This window comes from Oncorhynchus nerka, linkage group LG4 (assembly GCF_034236695.1).
Source record: "Oncorhynchus nerka isolate Pitt River linkage group LG4, Oner_Uvic_2.0, whole genome shotgun sequence".
Classification (NCBI taxonomy): domain Eukaryota; kingdom Metazoa; phylum Chordata; class Actinopteri; order Salmoniformes; family Salmonidae; genus Oncorhynchus; species Oncorhynchus nerka.
This window is the reverse complement of record NC_088399.1, coordinates 17,504,493-17,523,238: the sequence shown is the minus strand read 5'-3', so window position 1 is coordinate 17,523,238 and position 18,746 is coordinate 17,504,493. Positions and strand designations below refer to the sequence as shown.

The 18,746-nt window shown below is 44.1% G+C and overlaps 1 protein-coding gene and 1 pseudogene across 1 annotated transcript; one reads left to right on the top strand and one right to left on the bottom strand.

Annotated features, from left to right (window-relative positions):
• The first annotated feature begins 471 nt into the window (after positions 1–471).
• LOC135570784 (golgin subfamily A member 6-like protein 22) lies at positions 472–4,112 on the top strand (annotated as a pseudogene).
• A 3,702-nt stretch (positions 4,113–7,814) lies between these two features.
• LOC135571379 (astacin-like metalloprotease toxin 5) lies at positions 7,815–14,246 on the bottom strand. The gene is made up of 11 exons (XM_065017288.1): positions 14,136–14,246; positions 13,927–13,992; positions 13,725–13,781; positions 13,513–13,581; positions 13,331–13,380; positions 10,178–10,259; positions 9,962–10,076; positions 9,601–9,774; positions 8,583–8,663; positions 8,170–8,291; positions 7,815–8,060 (listed from the first exon to the last, which is right to left on the bottom strand). Exons 1-11 carry the CDS (start codon positions 14,170–14,172, stop codon positions 8,056–8,058), a joined length of 858 nt encoding a protein of 285 aa, XP_064873360.1. The 5' UTR covers positions 14,173–14,246; the 3' UTR covers positions 7,815–8,055.
• Between the last annotated feature and the right edge of the window lie 4,500 nt (positions 14,247–18,746).

Here is an 18,746-nt window from a genome sequence, read left to right as displayed (position 1 = left end):
CCACTCATGATGCATCATGGACAGTAGCTGTGAAGTGATACACATAGCTAAAGTGTGGTTTTTACTATGTTTATGAGCTTACTAGTACTAAATATACTGTATTTCAAACGTAGAAGTGGAATAATTGGTTAATAGGCCTATATGGCTCTGGTGAGTTGTCTGTCAGGGTGGGTGTGGCTTCCCATGGCACCACATATCACAATTGTGATGTCATAAATGATTTTATTCTGATATGATGACAGCCTAAATGGCTTGCCATAGCGTTACTGTCACATTACGGCAACACAGTTCAATTCAAGGTCAAAATCATTGCTATATTTTGGATGGTTATTTTGGTGGTAAGTAGTTGTGACCACTTGTGATTTAGTGTGAAAAGGCCTACTTTGTGACACAATTTAATTTAGATGATTTAAATAATATGTTTTTAAGCCATATTGTATCTTTTTCAGGATTACTGTAATTGAAGGAACTATGGGAAAGTTCTCCTTTCCAAGGCTCATCATAAGAATGGTTAGAATATCTTTTCTCTCACCACCCCCATAGTCAAAACTCCAGTGATTTAAAATCATCACTTTGATATATAGGCCTATGAGCTTTTCTAAGATTGAAAATAACAAGCTTGGACCATGATAACCTCATTTCTATTTATATTTTGTCTCATTTTCATTTCTAGCCATGGGCAAATCGGACTACAGGATGATTTCTGCACAGAAACTACTGAACTCCACAGGCCCAGAACACACCAGCCTTCCAACTCCTCACAACTCCCCAGCCTTAATGTAAGTCCCATCTGCAGGCTAGATCTACGACCCACTAAAGTGGTCCAGACTAATCATGTATGGCCAATCAGTGTAAACTTTGTACAAACTACAGCTTGATCTAGTGTCAACATTATTGATATTCTATAATAATGAAATACAATGGAAGGCACATAATAATCCAATGGTAAAATAAAATATACCATGTTCTATTCTCAATATCTACTGCCCCAAAGGTGTGTAGGCAGGACAAAGGAGAACACCGATTCTATCAGAAGAAGAGGAAAAGAAGAGGCTAAATAGAAGGGAACCCAGGTTGAACTAGGCATGGGGAGGATATCCATGACCTTGACCTCGCCCATTGGAGATTGGCTAGAGAGACATGGAGAACAGGCGAGGAAACATGAGGAGATTAGGCGCTGTATGGAGAAATATTTAGGCTGCACTATCTTGGAAGAGGTAACAAAGAGCCCTTTTCTTTAATCAGACTTTCATATAAGTAGATGTAATGTAGTTTCTTTAGATGTTCCCAATCCTGATACACAAAATGAGATCTAAATAGATAGAATGAAGTGAGAAATAAGAAGGCAAGAAAAAATAACTGCAAACTGGAAGTATTCTGAGGAAGGTCTGAATTCTGCACTGGTAGTATTATTAAGAAGGTCTGCATTCTGCACTGGTAGTATTGAAGGTATGCTGCACTGGTAGTATTAGAGGTCTGCATTCTGCACTTGTAGTATTATTAAGAAGGTCTGCATTCTGCACTGGTAGTTATTATTAAGTCTGCATTCTGCACTGGTAGTATTATTAAGAAGGTCTGCATTCTGCACTTAGTATTATTAAGAAGGTCTGCATTCTGCACTGGTAGTAAGAAGGTCTGCATTCTGCACTGGTAGTATTATTAAGAAGGTCTGCATTCTGCACTGGTGAAGTATTATTAAGAAGGTCTGCATTCTGCACTGGTAGTATTATTAAGAAGGTCTGCATTCTGCACTGGTAGTATTATTAGTCTGCATTCTGCACTGGTAGTATTATTAAGAAGGTCTGCATTCTGCACTTGTAGTATTATTAAGAAGGTCTGCATTCTGCACTTGTAGTGTGTAAGAAGGTCAAATTCTGCACTGGTAGTATTATTAAAGAAGGTCTGCATTCTGCACTGGTAGTATTCTTAAGAAGGTATAGAATCTACTGGTAGTATTCTGAGGAAGATCTGCATTCTTAGAATAAAGTTGTAAAGGGATGGAAGAATTTCTAATTGGAATGATTCCAAAAGTGTGGACCTTCCCATTTTCCTAATAGGCTAATATACAGTAATAAAACATGTTTTCTCTATGATATTTATTACCCATACACATGTAATTGTTTTAAGATAGTAATAACAATAACCATCAAGTTATTAAGTAAGAAAAGTGTGTCTCTGTCATCATACACAGATTGGGGTGGATAAGGGGTGATCAAGCAGCGCTCCACACTCCTCCATTACTTGTCCTGTCTCCCCAACACTGCCAGCTTTCCCTGGTACAACCACCACAGGTACCTCGCCAACAGCCAATCGGAGCCTGACCAGCATGCTGCCGGCACTGTAGAAGGACCCACCTAAGAAACACTCAATCTTTCCCCCTCTGACACACAGAGCTGCACCTCCCCTGATAAATGGCCTCATTCTCCGTCAAGACGTCACACCCTGCCACCTTCACACTGATTTTCTGTCCCATCCCACCTCCTGGCTTCCGGCCCTCCTGCCCGGATGAGACAGACCCATCCGCAGGTCCACCCCAGGTCCCCATTGACTGGCCAGGCAAAGGTCAAGGATGAGGTTAAGAGGCCAGAGACTGCATCGTCTGAGGAATTGTCTGAGGAAGTTCAACGGAGAGGAGCAGAAATTGCAAGCATGTATAAAGCACAGCTGAAAGAGAGGATGGCCCAAAAGAGAAAGGAAGAGATTCTGAAGAAAATGGCAAACAGCGATGACAAGAACGATGACACTGAGGCCTTCTGCTCCTGCCATAGCCCCCGAGCGCCCGGCCAGCCCAGAGGCCACGCCAGTGGCCGCCCGAGAGGACACTCAGGGGGGACACCCAACAGGACCTGGCAGAGGTTGTGAATGTGCTCAAGAGGCAATCATCTGATCTATACCTGCCTGACGGCGTTTGTGAGGAGTCACTCACATGGAAATCCATTTACGAGGAGCTGTGCCGCTCGCTCACAAAGTGAACACAGAAGCTGACTACATCAAAGGCGCTCAGCGTCATCACTGAGAATGCTGTGACTCCCTCGTGCTCGTCTGAGGATGATGTGTCTCAGAGTGTGAGTGAGGACACAAGTCAGGAGGGGAGTAGTGAAAGTGAGGAGAGCATGAGTGGACAGCAGAGATGTCTACACAGGGATCTTATAGTAAGAGGACAGGAAGGAGATTGATAGTGGTAAAAGGAAGGTAGATTTGCAACCGCCAATGCAATGTCCATGATGGCAAGCCGAGGATAGAAGAACTTAATGCCATGCTAGAGACAGGATCAAATATTTCAAGTATGAGGCTAAGAGAAATGAAGAGATGATGAAGATTGAAAGGAGGAAGGAAAAAGCCAGGGACAGAAGAGCTCAAAAAGTGGGAAAAGAGGCAGAAGAAATTGAATGAGGAGGAAAGGAAAAGGGAGAAGGCAGAGATGAAACTAAAGATTGAACATGAGAAAAAGAAACAAGAGCAAGAGAAAAAGAGAGAGAAAAAAAAGAAAGCAGCAGGAGATGCAACAAAAGGCCCGTGTAAAAGAAGAGAAAAAGAGGGCAGAGGAAGAGAAAAAGATGGAGAAACAGAGGATGGAGGAGGAGAGGAACAGGAAAAGGGGAGAGAATGAAGGTGTTGGAGATGCAGCAAAAGGCACGAGAGAAAGAAGAGAAGAGGAGGAAAGAGGAACAGAAAAGGAGATTGAAGATACAGCAGGAACAAGAGAAGGAGAACAGAAAAGGCAGACAAGGATACGGGACGAGGATAAGAAGAGAGCAGAGCTTCAAAGAATAAAAGATCACGAGGCCAGGTTCAAGATGGAGATGGAGAAACTGTATGAGAGAGAGAGAGGAATGCACAGATTGAAGAGAGAAAAAGGCGTGCGCTGTGTCAGAAAAAGGACAGACACAGAGAGAAAAACAGGTGGTGGCATACGAGGTCACAGCGTCTACATCTGACGCCTCTGTGCGGAGAAAGAGAGGGAGCAACGTCAGGGCCGCTCACACATCTGCAAAGAGGAGAACAAGGAAGAAGCAGAAGAAAGCGGCGGACGAGGCATCGACAACTTTTGAGTAGATGACAAAAGAAAGGGAGCAGACAAAAGAAGAAATGTACAAGTCAATGCTCCTAGGTATGTTGATAGATGAAAATAAACAACAACAAATGAGAGGTTTTTAAAGAGAAAAAACAAACAAAAAACGAGAAAATAAGCAAAAGGAGGAACAAATTATAAGGAAGCCAGGCCTGAGGGTGAAGAGGAGGAAACATGAGAGAGGAGGAAGAGAGACCAGAGTGGTTTATCAGGAGGGAAGTAGGAGATGTAAATTCAAGTTCTGATGGACAGAATCAGGAAGGACCATGGGATAAAGGTCAATGAGATTAGCAGTAAAGAAGAGCTGAGTGGATCAAAAGAAAGTTATGGAAAACACAAGGGGAGGCAAGATAAACAGAGACCCAGAGAGAAAAGAGGTGAAAAGAGTAATAGAGAGGAGATTGAACTAGATTTCTGATGGACATATGGCCAAAATAACTATCTAAATAACTAAGGATTAGCAGAAAAGGAGAAGACCAAGAGCACAGGAAAATAACCAACAGACATCAAAAAGAAAGAAGTCTGCCTCTTCTACTTCTCTTTTACAGTTGCTTTGGTTTTCCTTTTGTCCTCTTTCTAAGGCTGTTCAAGTCTGAGATAGATGAAAAGAGCAGCCAAAGAAACAGATCTGTTGAAGCATCAATTGGAAAGGATGGGAGGGTTGGAGGAGCACAGCTGGATGACTACATTACATTAGGTGTTTACTATCAAAGCCTGTTCTCTGTAGACAACTGTATTAGTGTTGATAGAAGTATGTTTAGGTCATGTCTTTCGACTCAAACACTACAATTCCTGATCTCATGTGATTATTCACCTCAAGTGGGCTTTCGGATGTTTTTTCCTGAAACAGATTGTGGCATATGAGGTCTCTTTATCTGTTGAAGCATCAATGAAAAGGATGAAAGGGAGGGAGGCAGGAAGAGGAAAACACAGAAGAGCAGATGAGGTAAGTGCTTGGGCTTGTGATGAGAGGATAGGGGCTCCACAACTGGGGCTCATGTTTGAAATTTCTCAGACTAATGTATTACTGTGAATCCCATTTGTTCAATGTCTGTTTGATTAATTCCTACGGAATAATTGTTTTACAGGAGTACTCTATGTTCTGCTTCCATGTGGATTGACAGCATTGCTTTCATGAGCTGCTGGAGGACATCATGGAGGAAGAGGGAGAGGGTCTGTGATAGGCAGTTGCCATGGCCCTAAATGGGCCTTTGGATGTTAATTCTTCCTGCTTCATATCATACAACTTTACAATAAAATGAATTGCAAGCATCAGCCTCTTCTGTTTGAGTGTGATCAGTGCAGTATTAGTAAGATTGGTGTAAACCCAAGGAATATTCTGACCTTCTCGGCAGAGTTCCTCTGTCCAGTGTCTGTGTTCTTTTGCCAAGTGTCTGTGTTCTTTTGCCCATCTTAATCTTTTATTGGCCAGTCAGATATTGCTTTTTCTTTGCAACTCTGCCTAGAATACCCAGCATCCCCGGAGTCGCCTCTTCACTTTTGACGTTGAGACAGGTTTTTTCAGGTACTATTTAATGAAGCTGCCAGTTGAGGCATCTATTTCTCAAACTAGACACTCTAATGTATTCTTGCTCAGTTGTGCACCAGGGCCTCCCCTCTTTCTATTCTGGTTATTGCCAGTTTGCACTGTTCTGTAGAGTAGTTCACAGCGTTATGCGAGATCTTCAGTTTCTTGGCAATTTCTCACACGGAATAGCCTTAATTTCTCAGAACTAGAATAGGCTGGACGAGTTTCAGAATAATCCAGAACCCAAAATGCTGATGCTCCAGATACCCAACTAGTCTAAGGCCAGTTTTATTGCTTCTTTAATCAGAACAGTTTTCAGCTGTGCTAACGTAATTGAGAAAGGGTTTTTCTAATGATCAATTAGCCTTCTAAAATGATACAATTGGATTAGCTAACAATGTTCCATTGGAACGCAGAAGTTATGATTGCTGATAATGGTTCTCTGTACAACTATGTACAGTTGAAGTCGGAAGTTTACGACACTTAGGTTGGAGTCATTAAAACTCATTTTTCAACCAGTCCACAAAATGTCTTGTTAACAAACTATAGTTTTGGCAAGTCGGTTAGGACATCTGTGTGCATGACAAGTAATTTTTCCAACAATTGTTTACAAACAGATTATTTCACTTATAATTCACTGTATCACAATTCCAGTGGGTCAGAAGTTTACCTACACTAAGTTGACTGTGCCTTTAAACAGCTTGTAAAATTCCAGGAAATGTCATGGCTTTAGAAGATTCTGATTTACATCATTTTAGTCAATTGGAGGTGTACCTGTGCATATATTTCAAGGCCTCGCTTCAAACTCAGTGCCTCTTTGCTTGACATCATGGGAAAATCAAAGAAATCAGCCAAGACCTCAGAAAAGAAATTGTAGGCCTCCACAAGTCTGGATCATCCTTGGGAGTATTTTCCAAACGCTCAAAGCGACATTCATCTGTACAAGCAATAGTATGCAAGTACAAAACCATGGACCACACAGCCATCATACCGCTCAGGAAGGAGATGCGTTCTGTCTCCTAGAGATGAGCGTACTTTGTTGCGAAAAGTGAAAATCAATCCCAGAACAGCAGCAAAGGACCATGTGAAATTGCTGGAGGAAACATGTACAAAGTATCTATATCCACATTAAAACGAGTCCTATATCAACTATCCTGAAAGGCCGCTCAACAAGGAGCCACTGCTCCAAAACCGCCATAAGAAAGCCAGACTGTTTGCAACTGCACATGGGGACAAAGACTGTACTTTAAAGAAATATCTTCTGCTCTGATGAAACAAAATATCAAACTGTTTGGCCATAATGACCATCATGTTAGGAGGAGAAAGGGGGAGGTTTCACGCCAAAGAACACCATCCCAACATGGAAACACGGGGGTTACAGTATCATGTGGGGGTGCTTTGCTGCAGGAGGGACTCAGAACTTCACAAACTAGATTGAATCATGTTTAAGGAGAATCATGTGGATATAGTGAAGCAACATCAAGACAGTCAGGAAGTTAAAGATTGTCTATTTGGAAGACCCATTTACGACCAATGACCCCAAACATACTTGGCAAAATGGCTGAAGGACAACAAAGTCAAGGTATTAGAGTGGCCATCACAAAGCCCCAACTTCAATCCTATAGAACATTTGTGGGCAGAATTGAGAAAGCGTGTGCCAGCAAGTAGGCCTACCAACAGTTCTGTCAGGAGGAATGGGCCAAAATTCACCCAATTTATTGTGGGAAGCTTATGGAAGGCTAAGTTGATATTTTAATGGACGAAAGGCTTTCAAAGACAAGGACATTTCTAAGTGACCCCAAACTTTTGAACAGTAGTGTGTATATACATCTATATGTATATTTGTTTAGTATTTCTTGCTAAAAGGTGGGCCACTTTCATGGTACCGGTTATCCTGAGTTGGGCTCAGAGTGTACCAAACTTACCTCGCCAACTCAAACCTATTTCGTAGTACACCCTTCTAGAGGGTGAAATTCTGAATTTGTTGAGTCTGTTCCCTGCTGTCTAAGTCCTGTTGCCTAGGTAGTCGGCCAAGTTTAAGGTATGAATCACAATTAATTTAAGTCGTCTCTCCTGCTATGCTAGATCTTCTTAATCTCTGATCCCACCTTGGGATGCATGATGAGCATAGCTGAGAAGGTCCGTTATAGAATGAAATAGAACACTGCAAGAAACATCACACTGACTGGATTATTTTCAGTCTAGATCATTTATTTATTTCCAAGACAAGTGCAGTGGAATAGGCCTAATTCAAGGCAGCAAGAGCACACAGGACAAATTAAACTACCTGCTGCTGAACACACGTACAATACATCAGAAAGCTTTAAGGGACTTGTTCAACTTATTCATTGTTGAGAAGTTAAAATGTCAGTGCCATTTGTCTTGGAATCTTCAGTCGACAGCAGCGGTGTTGAAATCTTCTTCGATGGTGTAATAAGTGATAAACTGTGCATTGTTATTCTGTAACAGGACATGAACATGGTTAGAATACAGTGCGATAATGACTGCATTTACAAAGGCAGCCCAATTCTGATATTTTTCCTGTCTGTCTGTGTGCGCATGCCTTTACCACATTGATAGAGTTTGTTAAGGCGTGTTATGTCCAGGGGGCTCAGGTGATTTCTTTGTCCAATCTGAACTCCCCTCTTCTTGGAGCCAATAGTGGGGTTCCGGTTTGATGAGAAGTAGTTTCTGCCAGGAGAAACCCAACAATGGGGGATTAGAGGACTTGCTACTTTAACACAAGGACTGCGCCACAATGCCACCCTATTCCCAATATAGTGCACATAGTTTGACCAGAGCCCAGGTTAAAAAAGTGACCTAAAGAGGGAACCATTTGGTACGCACAGGGAAATGTTACTGGAGCTGGATACCGTACACAGTCACAGTAAAACTCATATTTACATACTTCTAGCAGTTTAAAAACAAGGTGAGTAAAATTAGGACTTTAGTGGGAATAAGGAGGAGAGTAGTGTGACTGACGTTCCGTAGTGCATTATGGAGTCGTAGTCATAGGGCAGGTCCTGAGTATCTCCTTTCTTCACCTTAAAGTTCTCTTGTTTTTCCTGGAAGTTAAAAGAGTTACAAGAGGCAGATGTGACTGGTGGACACTGCTGGGTGTGAATGTGATATAGGGAATGAAAATGGAAATGTATACAAGTTGAGATGGAAACCATTAAGTTGAACCTCTAGCAGGAGGAAACTCTACATGATTCAAGGCATGAATATTTCATCTTACCTAATGAAACCCATTGCGGGTGGTAATGTAACAAAACTGCCCTCAAAACGAGCTTACATGTTATCCCAGGATACCCATTACGGGTGGCAACTGTAAAAGGTATATTTTACACCAGGATAGGTGGTAACTGTAGATGACAATGTAGAGTTATTCGCGTCAGGCAAATTTAGCGAACAAGGTTGCTGCAATCATGCCAGAAGAAATTCGCATTTTTAAACTAATGTTGTTCTGTCCTTGTGGTGCACTGTCTATTCATGTTATGTAGTGTTTCATGTTGTGTGGAGCCCAGGAAGAGTAGCTGCTGGTTATGTAACAGTATAACTTTAGACCGTCCCCTCGCCCATACCCGGGCGCGAACCAGGGACCCTCTGCACACATCAACAACTGACACCCACGAAGCATCGTTACCCATCGCTCCACAAAAGCCACGGCCCTTGCAGAGCAAGGGGAACCACTACTTAAAGGTCTCAGAGCAAGTGGCGTCACCGATTGAAACGCTATTTAGCGCGCACCACCGCTAACTAAGCCAGCCGTTTCACATCCGTTACTTAGGCAGTACCTAATCAAATATTAAATGTCAATCGTTAGTTATTCTGTACGGTCTTCACTCCAGACCACAAAAGCTGAATCAGGTATGTTAGTGTTGGGCTAGTACTAAAGCCTACACACTGCAGCTCTTCAGGGGACAAATTGACCAGCCCTTCCCCTGATCCACATGTAATGCCCGTGAGGTGGTTTAGTATGTTGTGTTGGTGTGAGTAACCTGGGACCACGTTGTTCCACTGTATGGTGACGTATTGGTCACGGTCTGGTCGTGTGTGCTCGTGGTGCAGGCCCAGGGCATGCATCAGCTCATGGCACAGGTTCCCCACGTTACAGCCTCTACCGAAGTACAGAGACTGGGCCCCGCCCTGAAAACCTACATACGACGCACAGCTAGAGTTAAGTGAAGAAAGAGAAAGGTGAGAGAAGGAGGAGGAGAGAAATGGAGGAGAAAGAGGGGATATGACAGGAAGAGAGAAAAATAAAGGATTGAACACAGGAAAAAGGAAGGAGAGGTTGTGAGTTAACTGTAAACTGCTGGGAAGGAGAGAATGTGTTAATGTGTCCACTTTGGACTCACCCTGTCCCAGAGATGATGTCTATGTAGTTAATCTCATTGGTGTATTCGTGGAAGAGGATACACGTCTGGTCTGAAATCATCTTGAACGCTGCTAGTATAGTTACCTTTCTGTCCACTGTGTGGATCAGAGACAATCTACCATTAGACGGTGCATATCATTCTCACTGTATTAGAAAACATCTAGTGTTAATCTCTCCTACTGTATTCGACACTCACCCAGATAATCGTTGATCTTGTAGGGGATAGAAGTGACGCCTTCATTCTCAGGCCAAAGTGACTTCACAGCTAATCGGTCTTCCTGTAGGACAAAACACCTAGTCTTAAATCCAGCTGTCGCGAGACAGCATAGGCCTCCGATTAATTCAATTGTTATTTCTGCGTTTCCCCTATGAATGTTTTTAAATTCTAAAATGGTACAACTATTTCAGTATTAACTTAAATGACTAAAACCAGACTAAGTATGTAGAAAAAAGAATGGAGCAATATACAGTGTACTTTCCATGACAGACTGACCAGGTGAATGCTATGATCCTTATTGAGGTCACCTGTTCAATCAGTGTATATGAAGAGACCGGTTAAAGGAGGATTGTTAAGCCTTGCGACATGGATCATGTATATATGCCATTCAGAGGGTGAATAGGCAGGACAAAATATTGAAGTACCTTTGATCAGGGTATGGTAGGTACCAGGCTCACCAGTTTGAGTGTGTCAAGAACTGCAACGTTGCTGGGTATTTCACATTCGGTTTCCCGTGTGTGTGAAGAATGGTCCACCACCCAAAGGACATCCAGCCAATGGCAGTCCAGTGGGTGACACGAATTGTGCAGAGCAACAGACGGGCTACAGTTATATTCAATTGACCGTCCAGTAAAACATTTGTGCCCAAAGAATGCTCAACTCGTAGAATCTTGACACAAATGGGGTATGGCAGCCGACAACCTTACAGAGTACCACTTCTTTCAGCAAAAACATGTTGCAGTGGACTAAGGAAACACTGCACACAGGAGATTTGGAAAAACGTCTGGTCTGATGACTCCCGTTTTCTTGCAATTTCACGCTGATTGGAGGACTAGGGTATGAAGAAGACAAACATCATGATGGATGCATGTGGTTAACATTGCAGGCTGGTGAGTGGCAGTGGTGGTGTGATGCTGTGGGGTGCCTTTTCATGGCACACGTTGGATAAAAGTTGAGCAACGTTTGAATGTCTGAACATAATTGAAAATCAGGTGCATCCATGGCAGCAGTGTATCCATTTGTGAATTGATTTTTTAGCAGGAGAATGCCCCAAGACACAAGGCTAGGATTCTCCAGGAATGGTTCCACGAAAATTACAGTGAATTCAGCTTAGTGCAGTGGCCTGCCCAGTCACCAGATCTCAATCCAATTAAGCATCTGTGGGATGAGATGGAACGAGCTATTTCGGATTAGAGATCCACTACCAGTCAACTGGGCACAATGGTGGGAAGCATTGAGGACATCATGGGGCCAGCATTCCTGTGGAATGCGTGACACCTTGTAGAGTCCATGCCCTGACGAATTTAGGCTTTTCTGAGGGCAAAGGGGGGTGCAACTCAATATTAGGTGTTCCTAATGTTTTATAAACTATATACATTTTAACATCTTTAAGAAAAATTAAATCAACTGAAACCGTGCCACTACGATTTAAATTGTCGTCACTGGCCGACACACAAATCTATTATTTGCATGATTCACTGTGCAATTGTGTTTAACGTGAATTTCGAATGACTACCTCATCTCTGTAACCCACACATACAGATAATTGTAAGGTCTCAAACAAGCAGTGCATTTCAAACAGATTTAACTACAACGTCCTGTTGGTTTCAAAAACTTGCATAAGGCACCTATTGGTAGATGGGTCAAAAAAAGCAGACATTGAAGATCCCTTCGAGCGTGGTGAAGTTAATTACACTTTGGATGGTGTTTCAATACACCCAGTCCATACAAAAGATACAGGTGTCTTTCCTAAGTCAGTTGCCAGAGAAGAAGGAAACCGCTCAGGGATTTCACCATGAGCCCAATAGTGACTATAAAACAGTTAGACTTTAATGGCTGTGATAAGAGACCGCAACAACATTTTAGTTACTCTACAATACTAACCTGATTGATAGTGAAAATGAAGCCTGTACAAAATAAAATTCCAAAACATGCATCCTGTTTGCATCAAGGCACTAAAGTAATACTGCAGAAAATGTGGCAAAGCAATTATCTTTTGTCCTGAATACAAAGTGTAATGACAGGCAAATCCAAAAGATTACTGAGTACCACTTTATATTTTCAAGCATTGTGATGGACGCATCATGTTATGGGTATGCTTGTAATCATAGCAGACTGGGGAGTTTCAGGATCAAAAAGAAACGTTATGAGCTAAGCACAAGCAAGATCCTAGAGGAAATCCTGGTTTAGTCTGCTTTCTACCAGACACTGGGAGCATAATTCACTTTTCTGCAGGACAATAACCTAAAACAAGGGCAAATCTGCACTGGAGTTTCTTACCAAGACAGAATGTTCCCGAGTGGCCAAGTTTAAAGTTTTAACAAATCTACTGCAGGACCTGAACATGGTTGTTTAGTAGTGATCAACAACCAATTTGACAGCTTGAATCATTTTGATTAGATTGAGAAGTTACACAATCCAGATGTGGAAAGCTCTTAGACTTACCCAGAGAGACTCACAGGTGTAATCGCTGCCAAAGGTGCTTCTACAAAGTATCGACTCTGGGATGCGACTAGTTGAGATATTTCTGCATTTCATTTTCAATAAACTAGCAAACATTTCTAAAACATTTTCACTGTCATTATGGGGTATTTTGTGTAGATGGGTTAGAATTTGTATTTAATCCATTTTGAATTCAGGCTGTAACAACAAAATGTGAAATAAGTCAAGGTACTGTACCAGCTTCTGGTATACACAGACTGAAATTAATGACTGCAAAATCACTAAAGGTTTCTTTACAAGACAGAATGTTAAATACAATAACATTGAAACTTACTCTACTGGTGGTCTGAAGGATCAACACCACGGATGGTTAAAAATATCCACAGGAAAGTACTGTTAACACAACTTTTTAGAGTGACGGTACTGAAGTTGAAATTTCTATCACTTAGGTTATTATGCATGCATTGTATATTTTCCTGTGGATATATTGGCTCAAATTGTGACCATCTGAAGGACCAACACCATGGACAACCGGTAGAGCACGTTCAAATGTAATTCTGTTCAACAATCTGGCTTGAATGATTTTGGAGTCATTAGCTTCAGGCTGTGTATATCAGAAGGTGGAATCAATTAGATTCATCAGTCTAAAAGATGCAGTAACAGGACAGAAAGCAGGGATAACAGACTCACCGAAACCAGAATGTCTCCCTCCATGATAGCAAGGTCGAACTGTAAGTCCTCTGTAACAGAGAGAGATGGTCTGAAACAACACTGACATGTACTAGTTACAAGTCACTACCTCCAGTGCCATTAAAGTCCAGACCTCATGGTAGAGGTCCAGGATTGTGCGCTTCATCTAATGAATGCGTTACCTTCTCTGGTTTCAGGCGTTTTAAGCCAATCATTTCGTCTGTGGCGTGTCCCCATTGAGGCAGTAGAACCTAAAAGAAATTGTGAACAAACTTATTTTGTAATATCATTATGTTTATTGATAGACAAGCCATAAACTTGAAGACAGATTTAGTCGTTTCTTTATGCCCCATCAGCCCAAGAGATTGACTTTAGAATCACAGTAGAGGCCTACTTGTGGCAGTGAAAGTCCCATTTGTAGAATTGTTGATGGGGTTTGTAGAATTGTCCACTGAAATTCAGAAAGAAAATATTATAAAGTGGAACAGAACAGTTTTGCAGTGAGGCTGGCCTACATTAAATATACATGGAAAACAGGCCTAGCTTTCAGCCTGTCATCTAACAAAATGACTGGTCCCAAATGCAGGCCTGCCTACCTGTGGCAGGGAAAGTAGCATTTGAAGTAGTAGCATTTGTGAAATTGGTGATGGGAACACTGCCCACTGAAATACACAAGGGGAACATAATACATGTTAGATAATAACATGGTGAACCAATTGTCGTCCGCAGTGGGGCCGGCCTGGCCTACCTCAAATGGAAAACACTCAAGCGCAGGATGTCACATAACCAAAATGACTGGTCCTACCTTGGACAAACCGGATGAGAATCAGAAACCAAACCATGTTGCATCAACAATTGTCCCCCAAGACTTGGGAAAAAAAAACAACCAGAGAAAAAGCATAAACAATTGTGTGGAATAGCTCTCCTTCCAGTTAAATAGTGGGCAGGGCAGCAATCACAAAAGAACAGGTGTATTCTTCTTCTTCTGCTTCTGTGAGGTTTAAAGACGGTTGGTATCCAATATGTTGCATTATCGCCCTCTACTGAACTATAGTATGAATCCATTACCTTTGTGAAAAAATTGGAAAGGGGAAATGTGAAAAATAAATATATATATATATTTAATGACCCTTCTAACTAACCCTACACTCATTAAAACCCATCACCTTATTCCACTACTTTAACCCTGTCTTATCCTACCCCAGGCCAACGACCCGAGAGGACGGGACACTACAACTCAACACACCCTGTAACTCTTCTGAAATCTAATCTCATACCCCCAAGTACTTCTCTGCAGCTGCCACCACAACATCTATTTTCTATGACTTACGTGTCATCTCTGCAGTACAGCAGATAACAATGGCTATGAATGCTAAGCCAACCTCATTGAAACATATATCACTCATTGGCCTATCCCTCTGTTCTGGCAAATATCTACTATTCACAGGGATACTCTCAGAATCCCTCACCCTTGATCCACCTCCACTACCTTCTTCACTTCCTCTGCATACAACATATTTTTCACTACAATGACCCTGGCCACCTCAACCTGCCTGAAAGATTAGTGGAATCTGTGTGGGTAGCTGGACAGGTAGGATGACTGACAGTGAAGGTGAACAGGTGTGTCAGGTGACCGAGGAATGGATGAGACTGAGGCAGGAATTCCTTTAACCATAAAGTGGTATATTTACTGAGTAGTGTGGATTCATGGACGCACAGAACTTCTGGATGAGATGGAGTTAAGGAAGAGAAAGCAGCGAGATCAGACGATGGCAATTTCCTCCTTTTATGGAGTTGAGATCTGTCGGACATTTCCACCTGACCTAATTAAAGCGCCCTGGCCCAGCTGAGTAAATGGCAATGAATTAAAGGATTATTCCACCAACTCCATGGGCCTTTTCTACAGCCACCCCGGAAATTTGTTAAATTCCACACTCCTCAAAAAGGCTCATTGCTCCCCGTCCTCTGTCATCTCAGGGAGAGGAATCAGTCGGGCAACTGGCCGGATATATGTCCGGTTCTTCACCTGGATCTCCACTGATCTAACACAACCATCGATCCCAGGCATGGTCTTAGTTATACGGCCCACCGGCCAGGAGGCTCGAGGCAGCTGAGGGTCCACCATCATTACTACTTGGCCAGTTTCCAGGCTGGCCATTTCTCTCCGCCATTTCCCTCTGTGCTGTAGACTTGGTAGGTAATCCCGAATGAATCGGGCCCAAAAATGGTCAGCTAAGATTTGGCTGTGTCGCCACCGGCGTCTGCCTACGAGGTTGGTATCAGCATACATGGCTTGAGGAAGTGACGCATCTCGGCGTCCCATCAAGAGCATATTCGGTGTAACCGGATCGGGTCAGCGATGTCTGCAGAGAGATATCCCAAGGGTTTGGAGTTCAGCATCCCTTCCACCTCTATCAGGACGGTCCTCAAGACAGTTTCAGTGACAGTTTGGTCCCCCAGGACGACTCGTAAGGCCGTTTTACAGATTTGATCTCTCGCTCCCATGTTCCTCCAAAATGAGGAGCGCCTGGAGGGTTAAATTTAAATGAGATTTGTTGGTCCATCAGCTGATCCTGGAGGCTGGGTTCCATGGCTTGGAAGGCTTCCTCCAACCTGGCTTCTCCTGCCTTGAAGTTCGTACCTCTGTCAGCCAGGATCTCGTAGGGTTTCCCCCGTCGGGAGATAAACCGCCGTAGGGCCATGAGGAAGGCTTCAGTATCCAAACTCTCCAGTAGGTCCAGGTGGACACATCTGGTTGTCAAACACTTGAATAGAATGCCCCAGCGCTTTTCCACACGACGACCTAACTTGATCATCAAGGGGCCAAAGCAATCTACTCCTGTTGACCAGAAGGGTGGTTTAAGGAAGCGCAAGCGAGAAGGGGGTAAATCTGCCATTTTGGGCACCGTAGCTCCGGCCCGCCATCTCTGACATTCTACGCAGGCATATTGGTGCTTACGAATGACTCCTCGTCCTCCAATTATCCAGTACTTCCGCCTCATCTCCCCATAGACCCTCTCTGGACCTGGGTGGAGAAGCCGCTCATCATAACTCTTGATGAGGAGCCTGGTATAAGAGGGTGTCTGGAGTCAAGGATAATTGGGTGGATAGCATCTGGGTCCAAAACCTCTGCTTGGCGCAGCCTCCCTCCGACTCTGATCACTCCAAGGATTGGATCATATTCTGGGGCAAGAGAGAGAAGACTGCTGTCCTTAGCCACTTCCCTACCGGCTTTCAGAGCTTTTAACTCCTCAGGAAGCTAACTGCTTGTGCTTGCTGGAGGAGTAGTGTCTCTGCCGCGAGGGAGGTAGGTATAGAAGCCACCCCATCTGAGGTCTGGTTTGTGGCGGTGATCAGATCCGGCAGTGTTTGGGATTGTGTTAGGTCAGGGAGAGCCGTTGTTGGTTCCGTAGAAATGCTGTAGCATTGGGCGGACTTTCTTAACTCATGAGCTTCAGTTGGTTGCGGAGGGGCGCACGCCTGGGGGCTGTCGGCCACTCTTTCTCTGGTTGGGACAAGAATGGTGTTCCCAAGCTCCAGCGATGGGGTTTAGCCAATTCCTTAAGGGTTTTACCTCTAGTAACGTCATCAGCAGGATTGTTTATGCTATCAACATACCTCCAGTCCTGGACTTCTGTTAGGTCTTGGATTTCCGCAATGCGAGTTCCGACGAACACCTTATACCTGCAGGACTCCGACTTGAGCCAGGTCAATACAGTGGTCGAATCACTCCAGTAGATGACCCTTTGGATTGGCAAGGTGAGCTCGGCTCGCAAGGTAGAGGCCAACTGGGCTCCGGAAAGGGCAGCACTGAGTTCCAGCCTAGGCATTGACAACTGCTTCTTGGGTGCGACCCTGGACCTGGCCATGACAAAGGAGACATGGGTGTGGCCTGCCTTATCCTCCACTCTAAGATAGGAAACAGCCCCATAAGCTCGCTCCGAAGCGTCACAGAACACATGCAGTTCCAGGCATGATCCCAGTTGGTCAGCACAGGATGGTACATAACATCTTGGCATTTGGACATCAGAGAGCTCCGTTAACTCAGTTTCCCAACAGATCCATCGTTCCACTAGGTCAGCCGGGTGGATTGGTTCATCCCAGTCCCTCTTGGTCTGCCACAGGTCCTGGACTAAGACTTTGGCCCGTGTTGTGTATGGCAGGATATACCCAAGGGGATCGTATTGACTGGCCAGGGTCCGATAGATGGTGCGCAGAGTGGGGTTTCTTTACTCGGGGATGAGCGGTGCTTATACCCCAGGGTATCCGGTATGCAGCTCCACCTCAGTCCTAGAGTGGGCTCTTCTGGGTTAGCACCAGACTGCGTTAGCCATAGTTCACTGCTACTGGACCTAGCTTGTGGCGGGAGGTGCTGGATAACCTCCGCTCTGTTACTAGCCCACTGTCGGACCTCAAATCCCCCTTTGGACAGGAGATTCCGTACTTTATCAAGGAGTGATTTCGCTTCAGCCGTGGATGGGATGCTCTGTAAGCAGTTATCCACATAGAAGGCATTTTCCACTGAATCCAATACTTCTGGGTCACAGTCTGGATGCTCCCGTGCGTGTCTCTGCAGAGCGTATATGGCACAGCAAGGACTGCAGGTGGTGCCAAATGGGAGTACCTGCCATTCATAGATTGTGGGCTCTGCATCTCGTTCCATATCTCGCCATATGAACCGGAGCAGTGTGGTGTCGGAAGGCAGTAAACGAATCTGATGAAACATGGCTTTGATGTCTCCACCGGTGGCTGTAGAGTGCTGCCGGAACCGGAGAAGGACACCGAGCAAGGAAGGACCTAAGGTTGGTCCGGGGAGTAGACAGTCATTCAGGCTTTGACCAGCTGCTTGGAATGAACAGTTGAAGACAAGTCTATACTTCCCACCATGTTGCTGGATAACATGGTGAGGGAGATACCAGGATTCACGGAGTGCGTTTCCCTCTTCATGAGCTGTCACTTCAGTGACGTAGCCTGCCTTCACAAGGTTATGAATCTCTCGGTTATGAACTTCTGCAAGCTCAGGATTCTTCACCAGGCGTCGCTCCGTTCCACGCAGTAGTGGGAGTACAGCCCGTGTCGTGGTTGCCAGAGGAGGATGGTTGGGCACCCGTAGCAGTGGGGTTGCATACCTGCGAACGCCATCCATTTCAGTGGTGGTGGTGCTCTTCTCCAGGAGGTCTAATGCATAGGAGTCATGTTTCGAGCGAGTGACCTCCTGTATCTTCTGGTTGGAGAAGGTGTCCATCTTCCAGAGCATCTCAACATTCGAAGGAGGTCAGTGGCTGCTTCTGGATTGCTTCTGGTGAAGAGGACTTGCTGTGACTGTACAGCTTGGGTGGAGAGAAGTAGATGGGATGGACCTTGCACAGCCCAACCCAAGGATGTATGGACCTCCTTCTGGTCCAGCTCGTATGGG

Coding starts and splice junctions, on each gene's coding strand:
- LOC135571379 (XM_065017288.1), bottom strand. CDS start 14,172: ATGGTTTGGTTTCTGATTCTCATCCGGTTTGTCCAAG. Junction 13,993..14,135: donor TCTCATCCGGTTTGTCCAAG/GTAGGACCAGTC, acceptor TGTGTATTTCAG/TGGGCAGTGTTCCCATCACC. Junction 10,260..13,330: donor AGGGAGACATTCTGGTTTCG/GTGAGTCTGTTA, acceptor TTTGTCCTACAG/GAAGACCGATTAGCTGTGAA.